The sequence below is a fragment of the Muscardinus avellanarius genome (genome assembly GCF_963383645.1).
Source record: "Muscardinus avellanarius genome assembly, chromosome: 2".
NCBI lineage: Eukaryota > Metazoa > Chordata > Mammalia > Rodentia > Gliridae > Muscardinus > Muscardinus avellanarius.
In genome coordinates, this window is record NC_137787.1 from 200,443,227 (window position 1) to 200,463,770 (window position 20,544).

The following is a 20,544-nucleotide window of genomic DNA, read 5'->3' on the forward strand; positions in this document are numbered from 1 at the left end:
TTTTGAGGCTGCAAAATTTAGGAGTTACTGGTTGCAATTAATGTATAGTGCTTGCTTAGGTTTTATTAAGTACTTCTCGCCTGATGCCACAAGCCCTGGTAGACTGGCTTTTAAACATTGCTGTTCTCACGTTAACGAGTGTTTCTTATGTGTCCTATTCTCCACAGGGTGAAAAGGGGAGCGAGGGAGAGCCAGGGATAAAAGTAAGTCCGGCTGGAGCGCGTTCTCCTCCTTGCGGTCTGAGTTCTGGGGGCTCCACGTGGTGTAGAAAGTGCCAGAGGCCTTAGCTGGGAGGCCTCTTGGCCTCTCCTGGGGAGGCAGGAAGTCCATGGCTCATTGTTACATTTAAGTCAGCCACTTTGGAATGCCCTCTTTTGCTAGTAAGCCTGGGCTAGCCAGCACTTTCCGGAGTTATAAAATAGGCTCCATGTTGTGCGCCTGGGACTGGGGCAGGTGCCGGGCTGCCTCTGTCCTGGGGCCTCTGTCCTGCCCACTCTCCTTCGTCCTGTCCAGTGCTCACTTGCCCCCGACCTTGTGGCCAGGGCACAGGACATCCTGGATGGAGGTGATCCGGGCACACCAGGGGTTTCTAGGTGGCGTTGGCATTGCCGTGCTGGGCATCTCTGCAGGAGGTGGAGCCCTGGGGCTGGGGGGCTCTCTGCGCCTGGGCTGGGCTGGGCTGGCCAGAGGGCCTGCGGCTCCCAGGTGGCCCTAAGTCCCCTTTGCACTCTCCTAGGGCATTTCCGTGAAGGGAGAAGAAGGAATCATTGGCTTTTCAGGAGCGCGGGTAAGCCATGGCTCTTATATCTGAGGCTGTTTGTTTTGCTTTTTAAGTGGACTTTCTTTAGCGTAGTTTCAGGCTGCAGTAGGACTGGGCAGAGTAGAGCTTTTCCACTGTCCCATGACCCCACACACTCCCAGCCTCCTTGCTGTGGACGCCCTGCTGAGAGCGGTGCATTTGCCGAGGTCTGCGCACCTACCAGGCACAATGGCACACACCTGTAATCCCAGGACTTGAGAGGCTGAGACTGGAGGATCGCGAGTTTGGAGCCAGCCTCAGCAATGTAGCCAGGCTCTCGGCTACCTAGCTAGACCCAGTTTCTAACAAAAAATAGGCTGGGTGTGTAGCTCAGAAGTATAATACCCCTGGGTTCAGTACACACACACACACACACACACACACACACACACACACACACACACACACAGAGTCTGGTAGGAATGCTCCCCAGCGCAGTGCTCACCTCCATCCCAGCAGCTCGGGAGGCTGAGGCAAGAAGGTCATGAGTTCCAGGCCAGCCAGAGCCTGTCTGAAAATAAAGTAAAAAGGGCTGGAGATACAGTTCATGGCAGAGTGTCTACCAAGCGAGTACAAGATGCCAGGTTCAGTCCCTGGGAATTGAGAGAAAGAGGGAGGGAGGGAGGGAGGGATGGTGGCACATGCCTGTTATCCCAGTACTTGGGAGGCTGAGGCAGAGAATCACAGGTTCAAAGCCAGCCTCAACTTATACTCTTTCAAAGTTAAAAAATAAAACAGGGCTGGGGGTGCAGCTCAGAGGTAAAATGCCTTTGGGTTCAACCCCCAGTATGTAAGGAAAGGAGAGAGGGAGGGAGGGAGCGAAGGAAGGCCTTACTCAGGGCAGGGGGTCTGCCTGGAGAGGCCAAGGCACCTCGGAGCTGAGCCCAGCACCTTGGCTCTCGGGCCTGGCCAGATCAAGCCGCAAATCCAGAAGTTTAGTCAGAGCTGTGGGCCTAGGAAGAAGAGAAAGAGATCTCGCTGACTGCCTGCAGTCACTGCTGCTCAGAAGACAGTTTGCAGCCCCCCAAACAAGAAGGGGGCCTCACTAGAGTGTGGACAGGCCGCCTCTGCTGTTGCCACACAGTCTCTGAAAGTGGTGGGTGCCATCCACAGCAGTCCTGCTCTGGTGACTTATCTCCATCGGGAAGCCAGGGCTCCAGATGGTTCCGAAGGCTCCATAGGCACAGGGCTCGCTCTTCTGAGGGACACCCGCTTCCCTGCGCCTTCTGGATGCAGGCGCAGCTCCGCACCACCCGCACCACGGGCTGGGCCTCTGCTTCTTGGTGTCATATCTGGCGGCTGTTACTGCGCTTCCAAGTCTTCCCAGCAGAAAGTTGTTTTAATGCTCGTCGGGCACCCAAAGACAGGTCATGAGTTCCAGGCCAGCCAGAGCCTGTCTGAAAATAAAGTAACCTCAGGATAGGCAGCCTCTGGAAAATCCTGCTGCCTATCCTGAGATGTGAATTGCTTCTGTTTTCTGTTCAACCCAGGGACCTCCGGGCTTCAATGGAGAGAAGGGATCCCCAGGGCAGAAAGTAAGTACTCTATGTAGATGGCAGCCTGCTTGCCACTGAGACTGTAACGGCCCTTGGTTGAATAGAGCACGTGTCCCCTGGGTAGTGTGTATAGTGTGGACGGCTTCCCTGCGCTTACAGTGGCGTGGGCAACCCACACACACGGCCTCCAGAGCGGACCTTTTCTCTCCTCTCTGCAAATCCCGTTCTTCCCGCGGTCTCCTCCGCCAGGCCCCCGTCCCGCCCCTCCGGCATCAGTGCCACCTGACGAAGGCCATCAAACTGGTGCCCAGCATCCCGGCTGTATTTGTATAGGTCGGCACACACCGTGACACTCCTTTTGGGTTGGATAACTGAGTTATTTTATCGTATGTTCTGTGGACAGATTGCGAGCTGGTGTTTTAGAAGAAAATGCTATGTGAGAGATCTCTTATGCATCTGGATGCGATTTAGAGTTGTCTAAACGCTAGGTCATCTGCGATAGTTCACGCAGAGATGATTTTTAATTAATGATTGATTGATTTTTCGGTATTCACCGCACTCCCATCGTAGCATTTTCAGACACACCACCTTCCCACCAGCACCCACAGGGCAGAGTTTTGGGGTCTGGCTTCAGATGTGTGCCAGCGTGCAAAGGACATAGAACCTTACATGCACATAATTTAGGGACAGAGAAAGGTGTCTGCATGTCCTGCCATTTCCACCCCGCACGCTTTGGAGATGGCTCCATGCCCGCACACACCCCTCCACCTCACTGTGGCAAGCCGCAGAGGGGGAGACACAGACACACCACCCCCCTCGAGGCACCGCCCCACTTCCCAAGCCTAGGCAGTGGCCTTGACCCCAGCTGCCCTTTCTGACCCCCATGGTCACATTGCCCAGTGTTCTGTGTTGAGCCCTCGCAGAGAGAACCAGTCCCGACAGCTCCTGTGACCTCCGTGGACCATCCTCTCCCTCTAGTCCTAAACACAGGCCACAGCTCTGACACCAGGCCTTGTGTGATGACACCCAACTTCCATGGCTTTAGTTATTGGTAGGATCACCCCTAGATGCAGCACCCCTCAGAGACATTGGCCCACGCTGCTCCTCACCAGAGGCCAGATGCCAAATTCTAGCTTAAGGATTACAATGTGTGACCCCGTAAAGGCACCAAGGCTAGAGCAGGCATTGTATTCAAAAGCCCCCACCGAGTGTCTGCGATGCTGCTGGCGGCTCTCAGACTGCTTATTGTGTGCTCATGAAATCCCAGTTACGACTGGTTCTTCTACACCTAACACAAGAGTTGCCGTGTTGAGAAACTCCAAAAAAGACCAGGCGCCGCACAAGGCCCGGCCGCCGGGACCCTTGACTGCAGCAGCCAGGTGTGAGCCTGGCTGCCAGGCTTTGTTTTCACGGTTGTGGCAGCTCGGGAAGATCCAGACTTCCGTGGTTCAGTGGGTTATTCAAAATAGTTAACTCGACTGTAAATACGGGGTAGAGGCAGGATTTGTATACAAATGACTCATCGTCCTGCTTGTTAGCACAAACCGCGCTGCGGCATCTGCCTCACAACGTCTGGCTGACAGAGCTGCTCTCCTGCCAAGCTAAGTGTTCCAGTGTGGTCTTTTGGCATAAAACAAAACCAGAAACCAAAATCAGCTCCAAGACACAACCATGAACAGTACCACAAACAGTCGTCAAAGCAGGAGGAGCCGGAGGACAGAATAGGGTCTAGGAAAGACCTCTTCCCCGACATGGACACAGAACCCACCAATCCCACGTCTGCCAAGGTTAATAGAACTTGGCTTCCCTCTAACCTTCCCAGAGAGGATGGGGAAACAGTTTGTGGATTTGGTTGTATTAAATTTCTGAAAAATTAGGGATTGTTTCCCCTACTTTATCCAAAGCAAACATACTTTAGTAACTGAGCAGGAATTTTTCTCAGCCTAGAGTTTTTGTAAAAAGTGTCCTCCTTGGGCCAGGCGAGGTGGCACATGCTTGTAATCCCAGCTTTTGAGAGGCCAAGACAGGAGGACTGCAGTTGGAAGACAGCCTCGGCTACTACTTAGTGAGGCTCTTTGCAACCCAGACCCTGTTTCCAAATAAAGAATAAAAATTAGGGCTGGGGTGTAGCATGGAGGTAGAATGCCCCTGGGTTTTATCCCCAGTACCACACAAAAAAAGTGTCCTCCTTGGAGGACACACAGAATAGCAGATGCAACCCACGTGTGGTGCTGACCCCCCCATGTCCCAGGACTGTTCGCACTGTTAGCACTATTCAGCACCCCAAGCATGTGTCACGCATTATCCATGTGTAGTGGAGCAGGTGACTTGGACGCTTCTCGGGTGCAAACCCAAGAGTTGGTGAGGGCTTGGGGAATCGGTTCCTGCTGACCGGTGTGTGGCGGGGACACGAGATTCCAGATGGTCATCTGTCGCGCCCACCGCGGCTCTGGGGCACCGAATCTGCCTCGCTTTCAGACTGGCGGCATTCCTCTGAGGAGACTTCTCTCCCATCCGGCTCGTGTTACCTTCAACCTCACGCAAGCTCTGGGGGCCATTAAGATGGGAACGTGCCTGATCCATCAGGAACGTGTGGGCGGCACGTTTAGAAGACTTAAGACCGTACGCTGCTTTCGCGCACCTGAGAAGTCCTGATTTCTCTGCACGAGGACCTTCATAAGTGCTTTTCAACCATGTGTTGTCGTTACTTCCTGAGGACTTCTGCCTAATGACTCTCCCTAGCCTAGTTTGAGTTTTTTGTACCCTTAAGGAACATAAAATTAATTAGTTGGGAATCCTCAACTCCACCTAGCATGAGGGGATGTCCCAGTAGTGTTAAAGAATTTTTTAAACATAAAGAAAAATTCTAATGATCTTCAAGCTCCTGTATGGTGGTAACTGAAGGTTTTTGAAACCCACCTGGGAGGAAGATTTCAGCAGATCAGTGTCAGTACCTGACCAGGTGATCAATCACAGGGTCACGAGCACCCGCACCACGTCTGTGCCCCAAGTGGTGCAGAGAAGCAGGGCTGCTCTGCGCACCCCACTGCCTGGCCCGGGAGCCTCCAGCTCTCATGACTAATGGGGGGAGGACGTGGGACGGAAGGGAATGTTAGACAGTCAAATACGCCACAGAACATTTGAGGCACAAATGGTCCTGTTTTTTCAATAATAAGAATAAATAACAAAAAAGACACTAAAAATTAGAAAGAAAGAAGAAACTAATGAACTAAGGAAAACTGAGAGCAGCCAGATGCCACGTGTGGGTCTGGCTCCTGGTCCAAGCACAGCAACTTCAAAAAGATACCTTTGAGTCTAAAGTCAGAGGAAACTGGTGGGTTGTTTTTAAGTTTTATCAGTGGTCATGATGTTGTGGTCACTTTTTCAAGTCATACGTTCGAGACATTGATGCTCACATCTGTCTTGCAGGGAAGCAGAGGCCCGGATGGCTACCAAGGCCCCGACGGGCCCCGAGGACCCAAGGTGAGCCAGGTCCCAGGGCTCCCCTCAGAGACGTCTGCGCACTCTCTGGAGAAGAACGTACCCACCCTGGTAGCACAAGACAGCCAAGCACATGGTGCCCAGCACTGGACACCTGACGTGGACAGCAGCTGGCTAGCCACGTGGGCTCCCCACTGGGCACAGGGGTTACACACGTAGGCCACAAGGGCCTGCACCCAGCTCAGAGCAGGCCCGCAGGGCTGGGCAGGCAGGCTCTGTAGCCGCAACACAGGGAGCTGCTCTGGGTCCAAGGGAGGACAGGAATTTGACTAATCCCGGGAGCTGGCGAGGAGGTGGATGCCTCAGGCTGCAGACCAGGCGGGTGGGCTGGGCCAGCCAATGGGGACCCAGCCCATGGGTGGTCTTCCCCTGGGGGGCATGCCTGCCAAGCAGGGGCACCTGTGGTAGGCCTGGGGGGCCCTATGAGGCCATGGGTGCCGGGCAGCCCTTACATGTGACGGTGTGATGTCGGGGGTTGCAACACCCAGCCTCCCTCACTGAACACACAGACACCACTGCAACATCGTAAGGGTCTCAACCATGGAGCGCCATCTCCTGGCCACTTCAGGTGCCCCACAAGGGTCGCACAGTGAGGCCTGTGTTGTCCGCTCCTGGATGCCTGGCTGTGGCTGGGACACCCAGACCCGCCACCACCACCCAGCCAAGATGGGGCCCAGGGACGGGCGACGGTAGACCAGTTGAAACAGCTGCTCTGCCTGACCGATACTTGGGAAATATGTATATTATGGAAATCCCAAAACCCTATTCTCCCATCTTCTCTTCTTTCTCCAGGGAGAACCCGGAAGCCAAGGGCCCCCTGGACAGTCTGTCTACTCCCCTCATCCTCCCCTGGCAAAAGGTTTGTACGCAAACTCCCCCGAATGCTGCAGCACCACATGGACGCTCTTCCCCTCTGCGGACACCGAGTCAGAAACTCTCAAGACAGATGTTTAAGCGAAACCAAACTAAGGTGTTTGGAACATAACCCTTGGAGACAGCCTCGTGCCCAGCTCCCCTCCTGGCTTGAAAGGAGCCACCAGGGAGCCACATGTGGCTCTGCCTGACAGAACACTCACGACCTGCCAGACGAGCGTGCACGCACACACACGCACACACACACACACACACACACACACATGGAATTCATTGCTACATGACTTGCACAGCTCTGGTTTTGCCATTAGTAGGGAAAGCCCTAATGAGAAGCAGCACCCATCCTCCTGCACTGGGTGGTCAACCCTGTTGCTGTGTCCCTGGTGGGGCTGGAGCCAGCCCTGGGCATGTCCTGAGCTCCGTGCTCAGCGCCCTCATCCCAAAGCCAGCTGTCACCTGCACTGTGCGGGGTCCAGCTGTGCCAAGCCTGCGGCCCCCTGAGGAAGAGCGGGAGGCCGGCTTCACTTGACTCGATCTTGGTAAATTGGAAACAGTCCCCTGGGAGCTCTGGGCACATCATTTTAAATCTTGTCCTGAGCACAGATCCGTTACACTCTCTCAACACGCTGCGCTCCTGAGCCCGTGGGGCAGATGGGGCTTTGAATCCTATTTCCCTCTTGCACCATCGCCCTCTGGCCCCGCACTGCTGCCAAGCTGGAATGTAACTCCGCTGGATTCCGGGGCCTCGGAGCCAAAGGTGCTCTGGAAGATTCTTCCCTGGGGACAAGAGAGAACGGCCTGCATCTGTTCCGAGGCAGCCTTGTGAGGGCTTGCAGAATGCAGGAGGGGGGTTCACGTCAAAGAATGATCACGCGATAACTAAAACTGAATGCCATCTTACTGTTCCTCAGACGGCGGGAAGGGCTTCCTCCAATTCTACCTCATCTCTTTTTATTTGTTCCCAATAATGGCGGCCGTTTAGCGTTGGGGTGTCTGGCAACGGTTAGGTGGCTCTGGCTGCGCCTGTCGGTTCCTCCTCCTAGGGCCCTGTGAGGCAGGGGTGGTCATTCACCTCGTTTTTAGGAAAGAAATTGAAGTTCAGGAAGCTGAGTGATCTGCTCCCCACGTAATAAGTGGAGGAGCGAGATTCAGGCCGCCCTGGCTGCGTGGACTCTCGGCTCTCGCTGGGCAAGGGGAGCGGAGGATTTGGACCAGGAAGCCAGGACGGCGGCCACTCAGGCACAGGCCGAGCAGGGTGCCCACAGATGCCCCCTGCCCTACACTAGGGAATTTCTTGTTGAGACTAAAAAACTAAAGACCACATACAGAGCACTGGCTTTCCTAAAAAATTGCCAGTAGCTATAAGATGAAATGCCATATGTCTTCTCTTTTCTCTCCTAATTATATTTGGGAGGGGTGTTATATGGTAAAGTGTTGCTCTTTACACGGCAAAAGAACACAGGCAGGGTGCCACGTGGAAGTCCGCCACGGCAGCAGTGTGGACAAGGGGAGGCCCTCCTGCCTCGGCCCTGGAGCGGCTGCCGCTCTGCAGGATTTCTGGTCCTCATACTTCCTTCTCTCCTGGAGCTTTGGGCCCAGATACTCATCCCTCCTGGCTTCCCACTGGCCCAGCCCCCGCGGTCACACTCCAGCCCAGTGCTGCAGAGCCGGTGGGCTGGGCATGTTCAGTGTGGCCACTGTCCCCTCTGGAAACCCTTCCTCGCTTGTAGAAGTGGGCCACAGGGCTACGTCTACACAAGGCTGTGGGTCCAGACTGAGAAGCATACACCACGGAGCCTCCCATACATGGGAACCTCTCACAGATGTTACCTCTCTCTGTAATTGTTATTCTCTGCGGTCTCTCAATATCAGATTTTCCCTTCAGAACAATCCTATCCTCCTTTGAAACCTCCAGGTATCTTTTTGCCATTCCTGGCCTCTCTATTGTTTATAGTTACAGAGACTTATATCACCCCATCTGGTTGTAAAGGAGATCCTTGGAATCCCGCTACACGTTACACTTTGTAGCCCTCCGCCACGCCCCACCTGGTGTATACAATGTTCAGCAACTAAGCACTCAGTGAAGAGTAAGCACTGCTGCGATCTTTAGACAACTCACTTATTCCTGCTGTGGGGCTTGTCTTGTTCTAGGTGTTAGAGGTGACCCCGGGTACCCAGGAGCTCACGGGGAGCCAGGAAGCCAGGGCGAGCCAGGAGACCCTGGTCCTGTAGGCCCCCCTGGCCTGCCCGTCGGAGACAGAGGTAACAGAGTTTTACTGCGTCAGAACCTCAGACTGAATGTGCCTTGCCATGGGTGTTACCGTGGGCAGCTGAGACGCTCTGCACAGCTCTCTGTCAGCGATGTCGATGCTCCTGCCAGTGGGCTTGGCTCAGGGCTATGGGACGAGTCGTGTAGAACCTTGCACATGGGGCAGGAACTCCCCCACAGGACTCGGTTATGCCACGGATGGGGAACTGGCGTGAATCAAACAGGGTAGAAAGATCACAGAACAGCCTATGTTGCTTCCAAACGCTGGTCTCAGCCATCAGCTGCTATTGCGGGGGAAAGAGGGGTTTTTTTAAAGTTGAAAGGGGTGAGGAGATATGCCAGGGCACCCACACTATGGACTGAACCAGGAAGGCCACAGGTTTTGCTGGTTGGTCTGCGGACATGAATGCCAGTGTAGACTTTAGATATCAGAAAATTCATGCTGATCAGGCAGCGGTGCATGCCTGTGAGCCCAGTACTTGAGAGGCTAAGACAGGAGGATCACAGGTTTAAGGTCAGCGTGCAGTAACTTAGTGAGACCCTATTTCAAAATAAAAATAAAATAGAGCTGGGGGTAGAACATCCCTAGGTTTAATCCCCAGTACCACATGTTTCTCTTAATGGCTTTTGCTTTCAGATGAGAAGAGAGGCCTTCAGGGTGAGATGGGACCCAAAGGCTTCACAGGAGACCCGGGCATCCCTGCGAACTACCCAGGCCCACCCGGAGCTGACGGGAAGCCTGGGCTCCCCGGCGTTCCTGGGCCTGCCGGACCACCTGGGCCAGATGGTGAGTAGAGGGATGCTGAAAGAAAGGAGAAGAGCACAGAGCCTGGCCCACGGGTTTTCTTTGGGTTTTTCTGTGTCCTGATCTGGTAGCCAGCAGGTGAAGGTGTGATGGGTCCTGCCTGGGCTCACACAGAGGAAGCCGAGGTAGCAGCCTGTCCAGTGCAGCAAGCCCGGGGGTCTTCTGTGGTGAGGCTTGGCCGCTAAGGCTCCATTGACCCCTCTCAGATGCCCCGTCTACACGATGGAGCTGAAGTCTCTGTCCGTTGTCCCTCTGGTCAGCTCCATGCCCCTTATTTGGTTGGCCAACTGCCCCTCCTCTGTTTTACCAACAGTCCTAAGCAGACTCGGCAGTCTGCCTTCTCGGCCCCTGGAGAGCACACCTGGACAGGTGGCGGTGCTCGGTGACAGGAGCAGACGGCCGCACTCTGTAAGCAGCAGCCGAGGGCAGACGCCCGGCCAGGAAGGCCTATAGACCAGACAGGCCTGAGAGGGACGCCAGCCGCCCCTGCACATCCACGTCCGCCCATGGCCTCTCCAGGCCCGGAGCATCTGTCCCCAGAGTCGGGGAGATGCTCGCACTTTGAGCTTGCTGTCCAGAAAGGCCATTCTCAGCTCAACATTCAGAGTTATGCTTTAAACATTGTAAAAATCCCGATGGGAGCAGTTCATCCCCTGGAAAGACTGGATAATGAGCCACGGGGGGTGGGGGGAATTATGAAGCCACCCTCTTTGTAACACCGACCACAATTTAGCAGCCTCTTCTTTTCAAAACAGCTTACTTTAAATTCCCTGCCATCGCCTCCAGCAATCTTCACGAGCTCCTATCCTCATGGACAAGGAACGTCATATTTGCTCATAGATAAGAGTTTGGTTTCGGTTAAAGTTCAAAATCAAATGTTGATGCTGTAATTACGTTTAGAAGATATTTCGCTTAGCCAGGCATGGTGGCACATGCTTAATCCCAGCACTTGGGAGGCTGAGACAGGAGGATCGCGGTTTGTGGACAGCCTCAGCTACTTAGTGAGGCCCTTTGCAACTCAGTGAGACCCTGTTTCAAAATAAAAATAAAAAATAGGGCTGGGGCTGTAGCTCAGAGGTAGAAAGCCCCTGGGTTCCATCCCCAGTACCGCAAAAGAAGAAGATACTTCTCTTTCCCTTCTCTAGAAGGAGACTTGCTGGCACTTGTAAGAAGTTCATCGTTGCCTATGCCTTCCATTAAGAGACACAAGTCACTTTTCTGTATTTCATATCCTTCAGTGAATTTCTAACATAGTTCTACCTCCCACAGATTTCCACATTCTTCTGAAAAGTCTTAAGTGCAGATGTGTCCCTGGAACGTGAATTTGCCAAGTAGTTGGAGCAGTGTTATCCTTAGTACTTTTTATTATGCTGGAAGTAATATGTATTAATGCGTCATCTGCGATCATCGCTAACTTCCTATGGGCAGTGTATTTCCTAAGCCAATAGCACCTGTTGCATTTCCCTTCTTTGGAACAGAACATGTGTAAAAAGCATAAAATTGTGTTACTGGATGAAGACTAACCTAGTCATTCCTGTACCTAAATTCCATTTTAATAGACACAAACATGACATCGTAATTTATAATTTTCCTTAGTAAATCTGATTTACTGACTTACTACCATACATCAACTGCAGACAACCCAATTCTTTTTTTTTTTTTTTTTTTTTTTTGGTGGTACTGGGGTTCCTGGAAGCCCTTCTACCTCTGGGCTACACTCCCAAACCTATTTTATATATTTTTTTTGAAACAGGGTCTCTTATGCCAGCGCGGCTGGCTTTGAACCTGCGCGATCCTCTTGTCTCCGCCTCCCAAGCGCAGGGATTACAAGCGTGTGCCACCACGCCCGGCAGACAACCCAATTCTAATGTAGATTGTAGACTGACGAGTGAGCTTATAAAACGTATGGAATAATATCTGACAACGTTTATTAACTGAAAATTTCTAAAGCATGTGTATTTTACCCTTCTGATATAGATTGCTTCAAAATCAACTTTTTTTTAATCAACCTCTTATATAAAAATTGGCCAACCTTAGTAACCTTTTAAGGTGTTTGTGGCTGGGCTGGGCATGGTGGTCCATGCCTGTCATCCTAGTATTAGGAGGCTGAGTAGGAGGATTGGGGCTCGGGTCAGCCTCAGCCACGTGGGCCCTCCGCAAGGAGGCACAAAGCTGTGCGGCCTGTGGCGGCCACCAGGTGGCGATCTTCTCCACGGCTGCACGGGGATGTTGCTGGTGCAGAGATGTCTTAGCACCTTCCCCTGATGCTGGACTTGGGGTTTGGGGAGCACGCATGGTTTTGAAGAAGCCTGTTCCTTGGTGGGGGAGAGGCTGGGAGGGGAAGGAGGGGGCCAGGGTTGCTTCGTGAGACTGGCCAGGAAGGCTCTGCATTAATTACTGAATCCGTGTGACTGTTTCTAAGTGTGCGCAAAGTAGTGCAAGAGGTGGGTGTAGTAAGCTCGTGTGCCCCAGTCCAGAGCAAAGGACTGGGGAGAGCTGAGATCATCTTAACTCTGTTTTTATGGAGGGGAAGAACTGTATAGTAATCTTGGAATCCAAGTTACGCTGTTAAAAACCAAAACCTTTTTTGGACTCAATATTCTCATAGGGAACAATTTTTACCTCTGTACTTTACTGGGAAAGCTAAGTTCGCACACTAAGGTTTCTATCCGCCCAGGGCTGTGGCCGGGGCAGCCCGGGTTTCTGTCTTGACAGGTGTTCTGGAGGGAGCTGGTGTCTCTAGGCCCTAGGGGAGCCCGGCTGAGCCCCCTCCCACTCGTCCCGGCTGGGGGGGAGGCCGCTCACACTCCTGTTCCTGTGGTTTTCTCTTCAGGCTTCCTGTTTGGCCTTAAAGGAGCAGAAGGAGGCATCGGCTTCCCTGGGCCTTCCGGATTCCCGGGGCCTCGAGGGCAGAAAGGATGGAAAGGTGAGGAGGGGGGGGGCTGGGGGGGCCTTCTGAGCACCGCGCCTTGCAGGTGCGTCCACACACACGTGTTTGTTTGAAAGTACCGGATGAGCACCCCAGTCCAAAATGCTCCAATATCCCCAGCTTTGGGAGTCCCTAGAGGACACCACAGCTGGGGAATTCCACAGCTGACGTCACGGGAAGGGCCACAATCAAAACACAGGTGCACTAAAAATGTTATAGTGGATAACGTCAAGCCAGGCGTGGTGGCACACTTGTAATCCCAGCACTTGGGAGGCGGAGCCCAGAGGATCCGGGTTCATGAACAGCCTCAACTGCTTAGTGAGGGCCTCTGCAACATAGTGAGACCTTGTTTCAAAATAAAAGGAATAAGAAATAGAGCTGGGGTGTAGCTTGGAGGTAGAATGCCCCTTGGTTTCATTCCCAGTACCACAAAAAAAAATTAACTTCAGGCTGCGTGTAGGAAGTATATAAGAAGCCCCTTTGCTCTTAGATGGGTTCCTTATCCAAGATATTTCGAGTATATATACAAATACTTCAAAATTTAAAAAAAAAAACCTAGACAGTTCTGATCCCAAGTGTGTGGGATAAGGGGCGCTCCACCTGTGACAGTCACGCTGTGTGTCTTTGGGCCTTCTCTCTCCATCACAAGGCGAGGGGCCAGCTGTGTTCTGGGGAGCCTGCGCTCGCTGGCTCCTCTTCCTAGGTGAGTTCCTTGGGCCACGGTCAGATGGCTGGCCCCCGGGCACTCAGTCAGTGGGCAGAGCGCTGTCCCTCGCCCAGTGCTAGAGCAGGAAGTGCTCTCCTTCGTCTCTGCCTCTGAGATGAGGGCTCAGGCCTGGCCTGGCCTCCCTCCCCAAGGACTGGAGGTCCTTGCGCTTTCCTCTTCCACCGGCTGTCCCGGGTCCCTGCCCAGCTCCAGGAGCCCTGGGGAAAGGCTTGCCCAGGCTGCCTCCCCTGTGAGGCTCTCTGGGACCACGGGAGCCCCTTCTCAGCATCCTGAATGCAGCTGCAGCATGTCGGGACACTTGCACCCTGGCCTGCTGCATGGGGCTGTGGGGCGCAGGTGCAGAGCCCCGCTGTGGAGGGCAGGCTGCAGGAGGCAGCTGGCCTTGAAGCCAAGTGGGCACCCAGGAACGCCATCCCTGGGGAGCCGGCTGCTGGCACGGTGCTCATCGGCGCCTGGCCCCCGGGTCCTCAGAGAGGGCACGTGTCTCTTCCCTGCTCACCCTGACCTCTGCCCTCAAGAGCCTTCTTGTTGGCTTCTCCGCCTGCACTGCGGGGCAGTTCCGCCCTGAGCCCGTGGTGGGACTCCATCGCTCTGGCTGTCGATCCCTCGATAGCGTCGATAGTCCCCTCGGCTCCTCTGTGCCTCTGTAAAAGCCCCGGGTTTTAAGTCGCTCAGTAAACATCAGCGTAGACTCCTGAGCCAGAGGAGACCATGCCTGAGCCCTTGAGTGTCTAACAACTCCCCTTTGGTAGCTCATCCCAGAACTGGGTATGGAAACCCCAGCAGAGCAGATCATGTCCGGACAGCGCTCGCACGGTGTCCAGCCTCAGCGCCCTCCAGCCAGGCCTGTCCGCCTGTGATCAGGCTGAGCGTTTAACACGTGTGCCCTTCCCCCGCACGCTGCAGGTGACGCCGGCGACTGTAAATGTGCGGAAGGCGATCAGCCCATCGGGGGACTTCCCGGCCTGCCAGGGCCCAAGGGCTTGCCGGGTTTCAATGGGGATCCAGGCCAGAAAGGAGACCAAGGAGACCCCGGCCAGCACGGCATCCCTGGCTTCCCAGGGTTCAAGGTGAGGGAGCAGCACATCCTGGTGGCCGGCCTTCCCAGGAACGTGACAAGAAGCCGGAGGCTTGGCCCCGGGGCCCGCTGCCCTTGTGTCTAAGCTGACGCCGGCCGCGTTAGACAGTGACACTCCATGGCCAGGGTGTGGAGAAACCTTTCCAAGGGCCGCACGCTCCAAGATGGACTTCAGAAGCAGGGTGTACTGGTGGGATGTGAAGTAGCACAACCGCTGTGCCAGGCCCCATGTCTCCACAAAAAGTTAGCCCAGAAATTCCACTCCTGGGTGTCTACCCAAAAATCAGTGTGTGCCGATGTTCAGAGTGATATTGTCCACAAGTATCAACAGTAGAATAACCCCACATCCATCCACCAATAAATAAGGAAACAAACATTGACACCTCCTCCCGGTGGAATATTACCCACCAGGAAAAGGGAGGGCGCGCTGAGCCGCGCAGCCACAGCACCTGCTGTCTGTCATTAGTGACGTTGGTGGCCGGCCCTCCTGCAGATACTAAAATCACTGCATTTTGGGCTTTCAAACCTGTTTTATAAAAGATTCATGAAGCAAAGCATGTTGCTTATTGTACATTCTCTTCTTTAAATTTAGTACAAGTGGATTTTGATTTTAGGAAGGCTTCCTTGGCCCAATAGAAAGGAAGAGCTCAGCTGAGGGAGGTGGCGCCTGCCTATAATACCTTGGGAGGCTGAGACAAGAGGATCGCAGGTTTAAGGCCAGCCTCGGCAACTTAGGGAGACCCTTCTCAAGTTAAAAAAATAAATAAATAAAAATAAAAGGGTTGGAGGTAGCTTGGAGAGGGAGTGCCCTGGATAAAATTCCCTAATACCAAAAGATAAATAAAATACAATAGAAACTGAGAGCCCAAGTAAACCTCAGTTAACTTCGTGGGGTGTGTGAGGTTCCTGCCTGTGGTTTCTCCCTCTCTAACAGCTCAGTGGTCTTCACGCCATGTTTTATGAAAAATTTTCTTAAATCTTTCTTCCATAGCAATTTTAACTAATCAGAGTTTTCAGATCAAGCTTCAGATGGAAGCAAGGAAATTATACCTTTAATTTTTTAACTCAGAACTGCATGCGATTTATAAAGTGGAAAGTCGGTGATTTTATATATCCGCAACAGAGCGAAGGCCGCACGGGCTCCTCAGCCAGTGCTCCCAGCGCTGAGCGGATGGAGAGGAGCCCCAGCCCCACCCTAGGTTTTTCTCAGGAAACAAATAGGAAAATCCAGCAAAGAGCAGCAATCTCATCTTAGTTTGTTTAAAAGATGCTATCTTAGCTGCGCTTAATTTTAGTTTTTTTAAGTGCCATCTGCAAATCATAGCTGTTGAAGCAGTTGCTCAGCTCATGAGAAAAAGTGCAGGCAGTGAGAGGCGGCTTGCTGCCGGCCAAGCAAACAGGACCTGCGTTGATCCTTCCTAGAAGCTAAGGGATCCCATTTTGTGCCCTAAAATGTCAAAAATTGTCCACGTGCCCAAACGCCTTACACACGCGCTCACAGGACTTTTGCCCAGCGCCTCCGGTTGTGCTGCTGGCTCGCGTTTGGCTGTGTGAGATGTCAGGCAAGCCCACCACCGTGGAACGCCTGCAGTGGCTTCTTGTAATTATGATTTGCTTTCCATATCTGTATTGGCAGATTCTGGCAGAATTTTTGAAGTGCAAGAATTGGTCAGTAAGCAAATTCACCCACTCATCTGTTTACCCAATGCATATTTATTGAGTACCATCTGTATGAGAGATGTTGTCCTGGATACTGGAAGACCAGCACCCTTTTCTGCAAAGGGCTGTCAATGAATCAAGTATCTGTGGGATTTTCGAGGAAAAGGGGGCTTACAGTCACTAGTAGCAGTCCCCTTTAAACCAACACTCAGAGCTCCTATATTCTTGCAAATAACACTCACCAAGATATGCCCACGCTGGCCCATTTCACACCTTGAAATGTGACCCTGAGCCTTCAACCTGCTCATTTGCCCATTTAAAGAGCCACGATAATCCGGGCATGGTGGCACATGCTTGTAATTCCAGTATTTGGAAGGCTGAGACCGGAGGATCGCAGGTTCGAGGGCAGCCTCAGCAAGTAGTAAGACTCAGCAACCTAGCGAGACCCTGTTTCAAAATAAAAATGAAATAGGGCTAGGAGTATAGCTCAGAGGTAAAATACTTCTTGGCTTAATCCCCAGTGGAAGGAGGGAAGGAAGGAAGGAAAAGAAAGAGCTACTCTGGATTTTACCACCTAAACTACCGGGGTCCTTGCAGCAAGCTTCTCTCTAAAGTATGTTCCCTTGACTTTAACGTCGCTTTGCAAAACAAGCTGTGGGTTAAATACTGTTGACTGCCCCATAGGAAATGATCAGAGTCGTATCTTTGTACTTGGAGGTGTATGGCTTGCTGGAATTGCAAATGACTGCAGACAAGAGATAAGTCAAGTGGGCAGCCTTGGTAGCACATGTCTATAACCTAGGTGTTTGGGGGGCTGAGACAGGAGGATCACAGCCCAGCCTCAGCAACTGAGCCAGCCTTCAATAACTTGGTAAGACCCCATTTCAGAGCCAGACGTGGTGGCTCACACATTGTAACCCCAGCATTCGGGGGGCTGAGACAGGAGGATCACGGTTCACAGACTGCCTCAGATACTTAGTGAAGACCTCTGCAACTCAGTGAGACTCTGTTTCCAAATAAAGAATAAAAAATAGGCTGAGGGGTGTAGCTTGGAGGTCGAATGCCCCTGGGTTCCATCCCCAGTACTGAAGAAAAAAAAAAACCTATTTCAAAAAAATTTTTTTAATGAAATAGGGCTGGAGGCATAGCACAGAAGTAGAAGCTGCTGGCTTTAATCCCTAGTACAAAGAGAGGTGAGCAGCGTAGGTCAGAACTCCTCAGAGGTACCGAGTCCAAGTACCCTGAGGGTCTCTGAGATGAGGGCGTCACTCAGCTGCCTCTGCATCTCTCACCGGCCCCCAGGAGTACTGAGCGTGCTGGCCCAGGGTCGCACTCTGAGCATGTAGGGTTTAACATCCAGCCACCCAGGGCTACAGATACTACGTTTTAACTCATTAACTTTTTAAGCTTGAAATTCAGTTCCTCCATCCCACTATCCACAGCTACAGGGCTCGACGGCCACTGCGGCCGGAGGCCACTTGCCAGGCAGCCAGGTTACAGAGCCTGCCTGGCTTCGTACAAAGTTGTGGGGCAGCACTGATAACAGGTGCTGCCCACAGTTGTGTGAGCTCGGCCCCGTCCCCTCAATGCCCTGAGCGAGGGGTCCTGAGGAGGAAAGACACCCTTTCTTTGTGCCCACAGGGGGTCCCTGGCAACGTGGGCGCTCCCGGACCCAAAGGGACAAAGGGGGAGTCCCGCACCATCACCACCAAAGGTCAGTCCTTCCTCCGCCGAATAGCACGCGGCGCCTCCCCGTCAGCAGAAGCAGCGCCGTGGGCCTCACGCGCCATTCCATTCCCAGGTGAGAGAGGACAGCCAGGTGTACCCGGCGTGCACGGGATGAAGGGCGACGATGGCGTCCCGGGGCGCCAGGGCCTCGACGGGTTCCCCGGCCTTCCGGGCCCTCCTGTGAGTAGCCGCGAGTGAGCGGCGGGCAGGCTCAGCCACCCGCCCTCACCACTCTGTCCTCCAAACGTCTGCGGGGCAGCTGGCACGGGCACTGACTCACTCTGGTTTCACGAGCAGAAACCCTGTGTTTTAAGAAATAGTTAAGTTGGAAGCCAAGCCTTGAGTGAACATTTAGACATCAGAGACAAAGAAATGTTCCTTATGGTTTAATATAAAGGATTATATCCCTTCAAACAATAGAACACTTTTAAATGGGCGATGGAACCCGACACCCCAAGATAGTGAAATAGACAGCTCGGTCTTTCAATGAACACTGAACAACAGGACATCAGCTGCCTTCAGAGACCGGCTCCTTCGCTGGGCGGGCGGGCGGAGGCCACAGCAGGATGCACCGCCCTCCCTGGCCCTGTCCTGCTCTGCTCTCGGGACTCTGCACTGTCCCCTCCCATCACCCAGAGCTCGCCACCTGCCTCCCTGACACCTCTACCGCCCACCCCAGTGCTCCCACTTTCCCCACCCGCTGATGTTGTCCCCAGAAAACACGGCTCTGCCGAACCCCCAAACCTGTAGCCTCCTCTCTCCAATCCTGTGATCACACTTACTTCTGGGGGCCACATGCCATTGTCCTCATCTGACTTAGCTTAGCATCCTTCATCCTTTCTCAGTGATGCATCGTCCCTTGGAAACAGCAGATGCTTCCGATGCTGGTCCTAGCGACATCGGTCCCTGGCCCAATGCTGGTCCTAGCAACAGCGGTCCCTGGCCCGATGCTGGTCCTAGCGACAGCGGTCCCTGGCCCGATGCTGGTCCTAGCGACAGCGGTCCCTGGCCCGATGCTGGTCCTAGCGACAGCGGTCCCTGCCCCATGAGCCTTGCCCACATCACCCTCCTCAGGCAGTGTTCTTTCTGGAGAAGGTCCATTTGGCACCTGGGAGAGAGAAAATGGGTCACTCAGATGAGAATGTGTATGTTCCAGAACCATCTCTGTCCCGTTGCCCATAAGCTCTATAAAACCTGCCGTTGCTCCTCGTGCCTCGGCCCTGACAGTAGGTCCTGTTCAGGTGTGTGGTCCTTCTGTCCTGCATCCATAGCACAGAAGTCCAGAGAACATTGAAAGGATGTGGAGGTGATGGTGAACCTCGACGCCTGTATTTAAGAGGGGAACTGGGTTTCTTGCAGGGCGATGGCATCCAAGGCCCGCCAGGGGACTCAGGCTATCCAGGGACGCCAGGAACCAAGGGCGCTGCAGGAGAAGTGGGCCCCCCAGGGCTGGGCCTGCCAGGCCCCAAGGGCGAGCGTGGCTTCCCCGGAGACATCGGGCCACCCGGCCTGCCGGGCCTCCCAGGCCCTCCCGGCACCCCAGGCACCCCAGGACGGCCAGGTATGAAGGCGCCTCCCTGGTCTTTCCAGTCACAGACACGGGGCGGGTTTCTCCCCTCGGCCCCCGTGCCAGTGCGTGCGTCCCGTAGCGTCAGAGAAAGACCTGAGCCACCGCATCTGTCCTGGGTGGGGGGACAGTTGTCCACCAAGGGCTTTAGGAGCCACCACCACCTGCTTTCTCAGCAGCTGGACCGCGGCGCCTCCCCCCTCGGGCACGGAGCTCAGAACGGGCCTTCTGACTCTGCCACGCCCCAGCCTTCCCAGCACCACACACACTCACACTCATGCAGTCAGTGGCTCCCAAGTACCTCACTCTTCCGTGTCTTCCCCAGATTGTGATACAGGTGTGGACACAGGTGTGAAGAGGCCTATTGACGGGCAGGAGGCCGTGCAGCCAGGTAGGCTGATGAAGAGCGGCGGCTCCGGGCTGACCAGTGCAGGGCTCGCCCGCGCTGCGTGTCAGGCTCCTGAGGGGCACTGGGTGGAGACGGTCGTGTGAAACCTGGGACTGTGCCCCTCTGCTTCAGCTTAGGGTGAGACCGCAGACTTGTCAGAAGGGAAGCCGAAGGCTCAGGACTGGCCCCCAGGGACGGTCCCGAGCGGAGGTCTAGTGGCAGGGTTTCCTGGAGGTGGGCCTGGCCACACGGGGTGACCTGGGAGCTGCTGGGGGCAGTGCCCGGCCTCGGCCAGGATGTTGAAGCAAGGCAAAGAGGGAGTCAGATGGTTAAAGAGGCCAGAAGGAGCCAGGTGTGGCCACGCGCACCTGAGCCCCAGTCCTTGGGAGGCTGAGATAGGAAGACGGCAAGTTGGATCCAGCCTCAGCAGTCCAGTCAAGAGCCTCAGCAGCCTGGTGAGACCCGGAATCAAAATAAAAAGTAAAATAAGGCTGGGGTGTAGCCAGAGATGGAATGCCCTGGGGCTCGGTCTACAGCGCCACACACGCACAGAGGTGCTCGGAGGACGCTGGGTAGTAGCGGTTCCCAAGGGCGGCAGAAGGTGGAGGGAACACAGGTGAGGGTGAGGGTGAGCGTGGCCGCCGCCCTGTGCCAGCAAGGACAGCTGCAGCCATCTCCTGGAACGGGCCGTCCCGTGGAGAGCCGCTCTGGGCCCTGAGAGCTGC

At 54.1% G+C, this 20,544-nt stretch overlaps 1 protein-coding gene across 1 annotated transcript in view; it reads left to right on the forward strand.

Annotated features, from left to right (window-relative positions):
• The window catches only part of COL4A2 (collagen type IV alpha 2 chain), a gene marked incomplete at both ends in the record, with an annotated part of 160,090 nt that overhangs the window by 110,706 nt on the left and 28,840 nt on the right, over positions 1-20,544 (forward strand). The window contains 13 exons of the mRNA XM_080689505.1: positions 168-203; positions 737-787; positions 2,290-2,334; positions 5,725-5,778; positions 6,589-6,655; positions 8,821-8,931; positions 9,576-9,725; positions 12,577-12,669; positions 14,306-14,469; positions 17,778-17,850; positions 17,938-18,044; positions 19,224-19,425; positions 19,757-19,822. Of these exons, the coding sequence (XP_080545631.1) occupies positions 168-203; positions 737-787; positions 2,290-2,334; positions 5,725-5,778; positions 6,589-6,655; positions 8,821-8,931; positions 9,576-9,725; positions 12,577-12,669; positions 14,306-14,469; positions 17,778-17,850; positions 17,938-18,044; positions 19,224-19,425; positions 19,757-19,822 (1,219 nt within the window). The remainder of the gene's footprint in view (positions 1-167; positions 204-736; positions 788-2,289; positions 2,335-5,724; positions 5,779-6,588; positions 6,656-8,820; positions 8,932-9,575; positions 9,726-12,576; positions 12,670-14,305; positions 14,470-17,777; positions 17,851-17,937; positions 18,045-19,223; positions 19,426-19,756; positions 19,823-20,544) is intronic.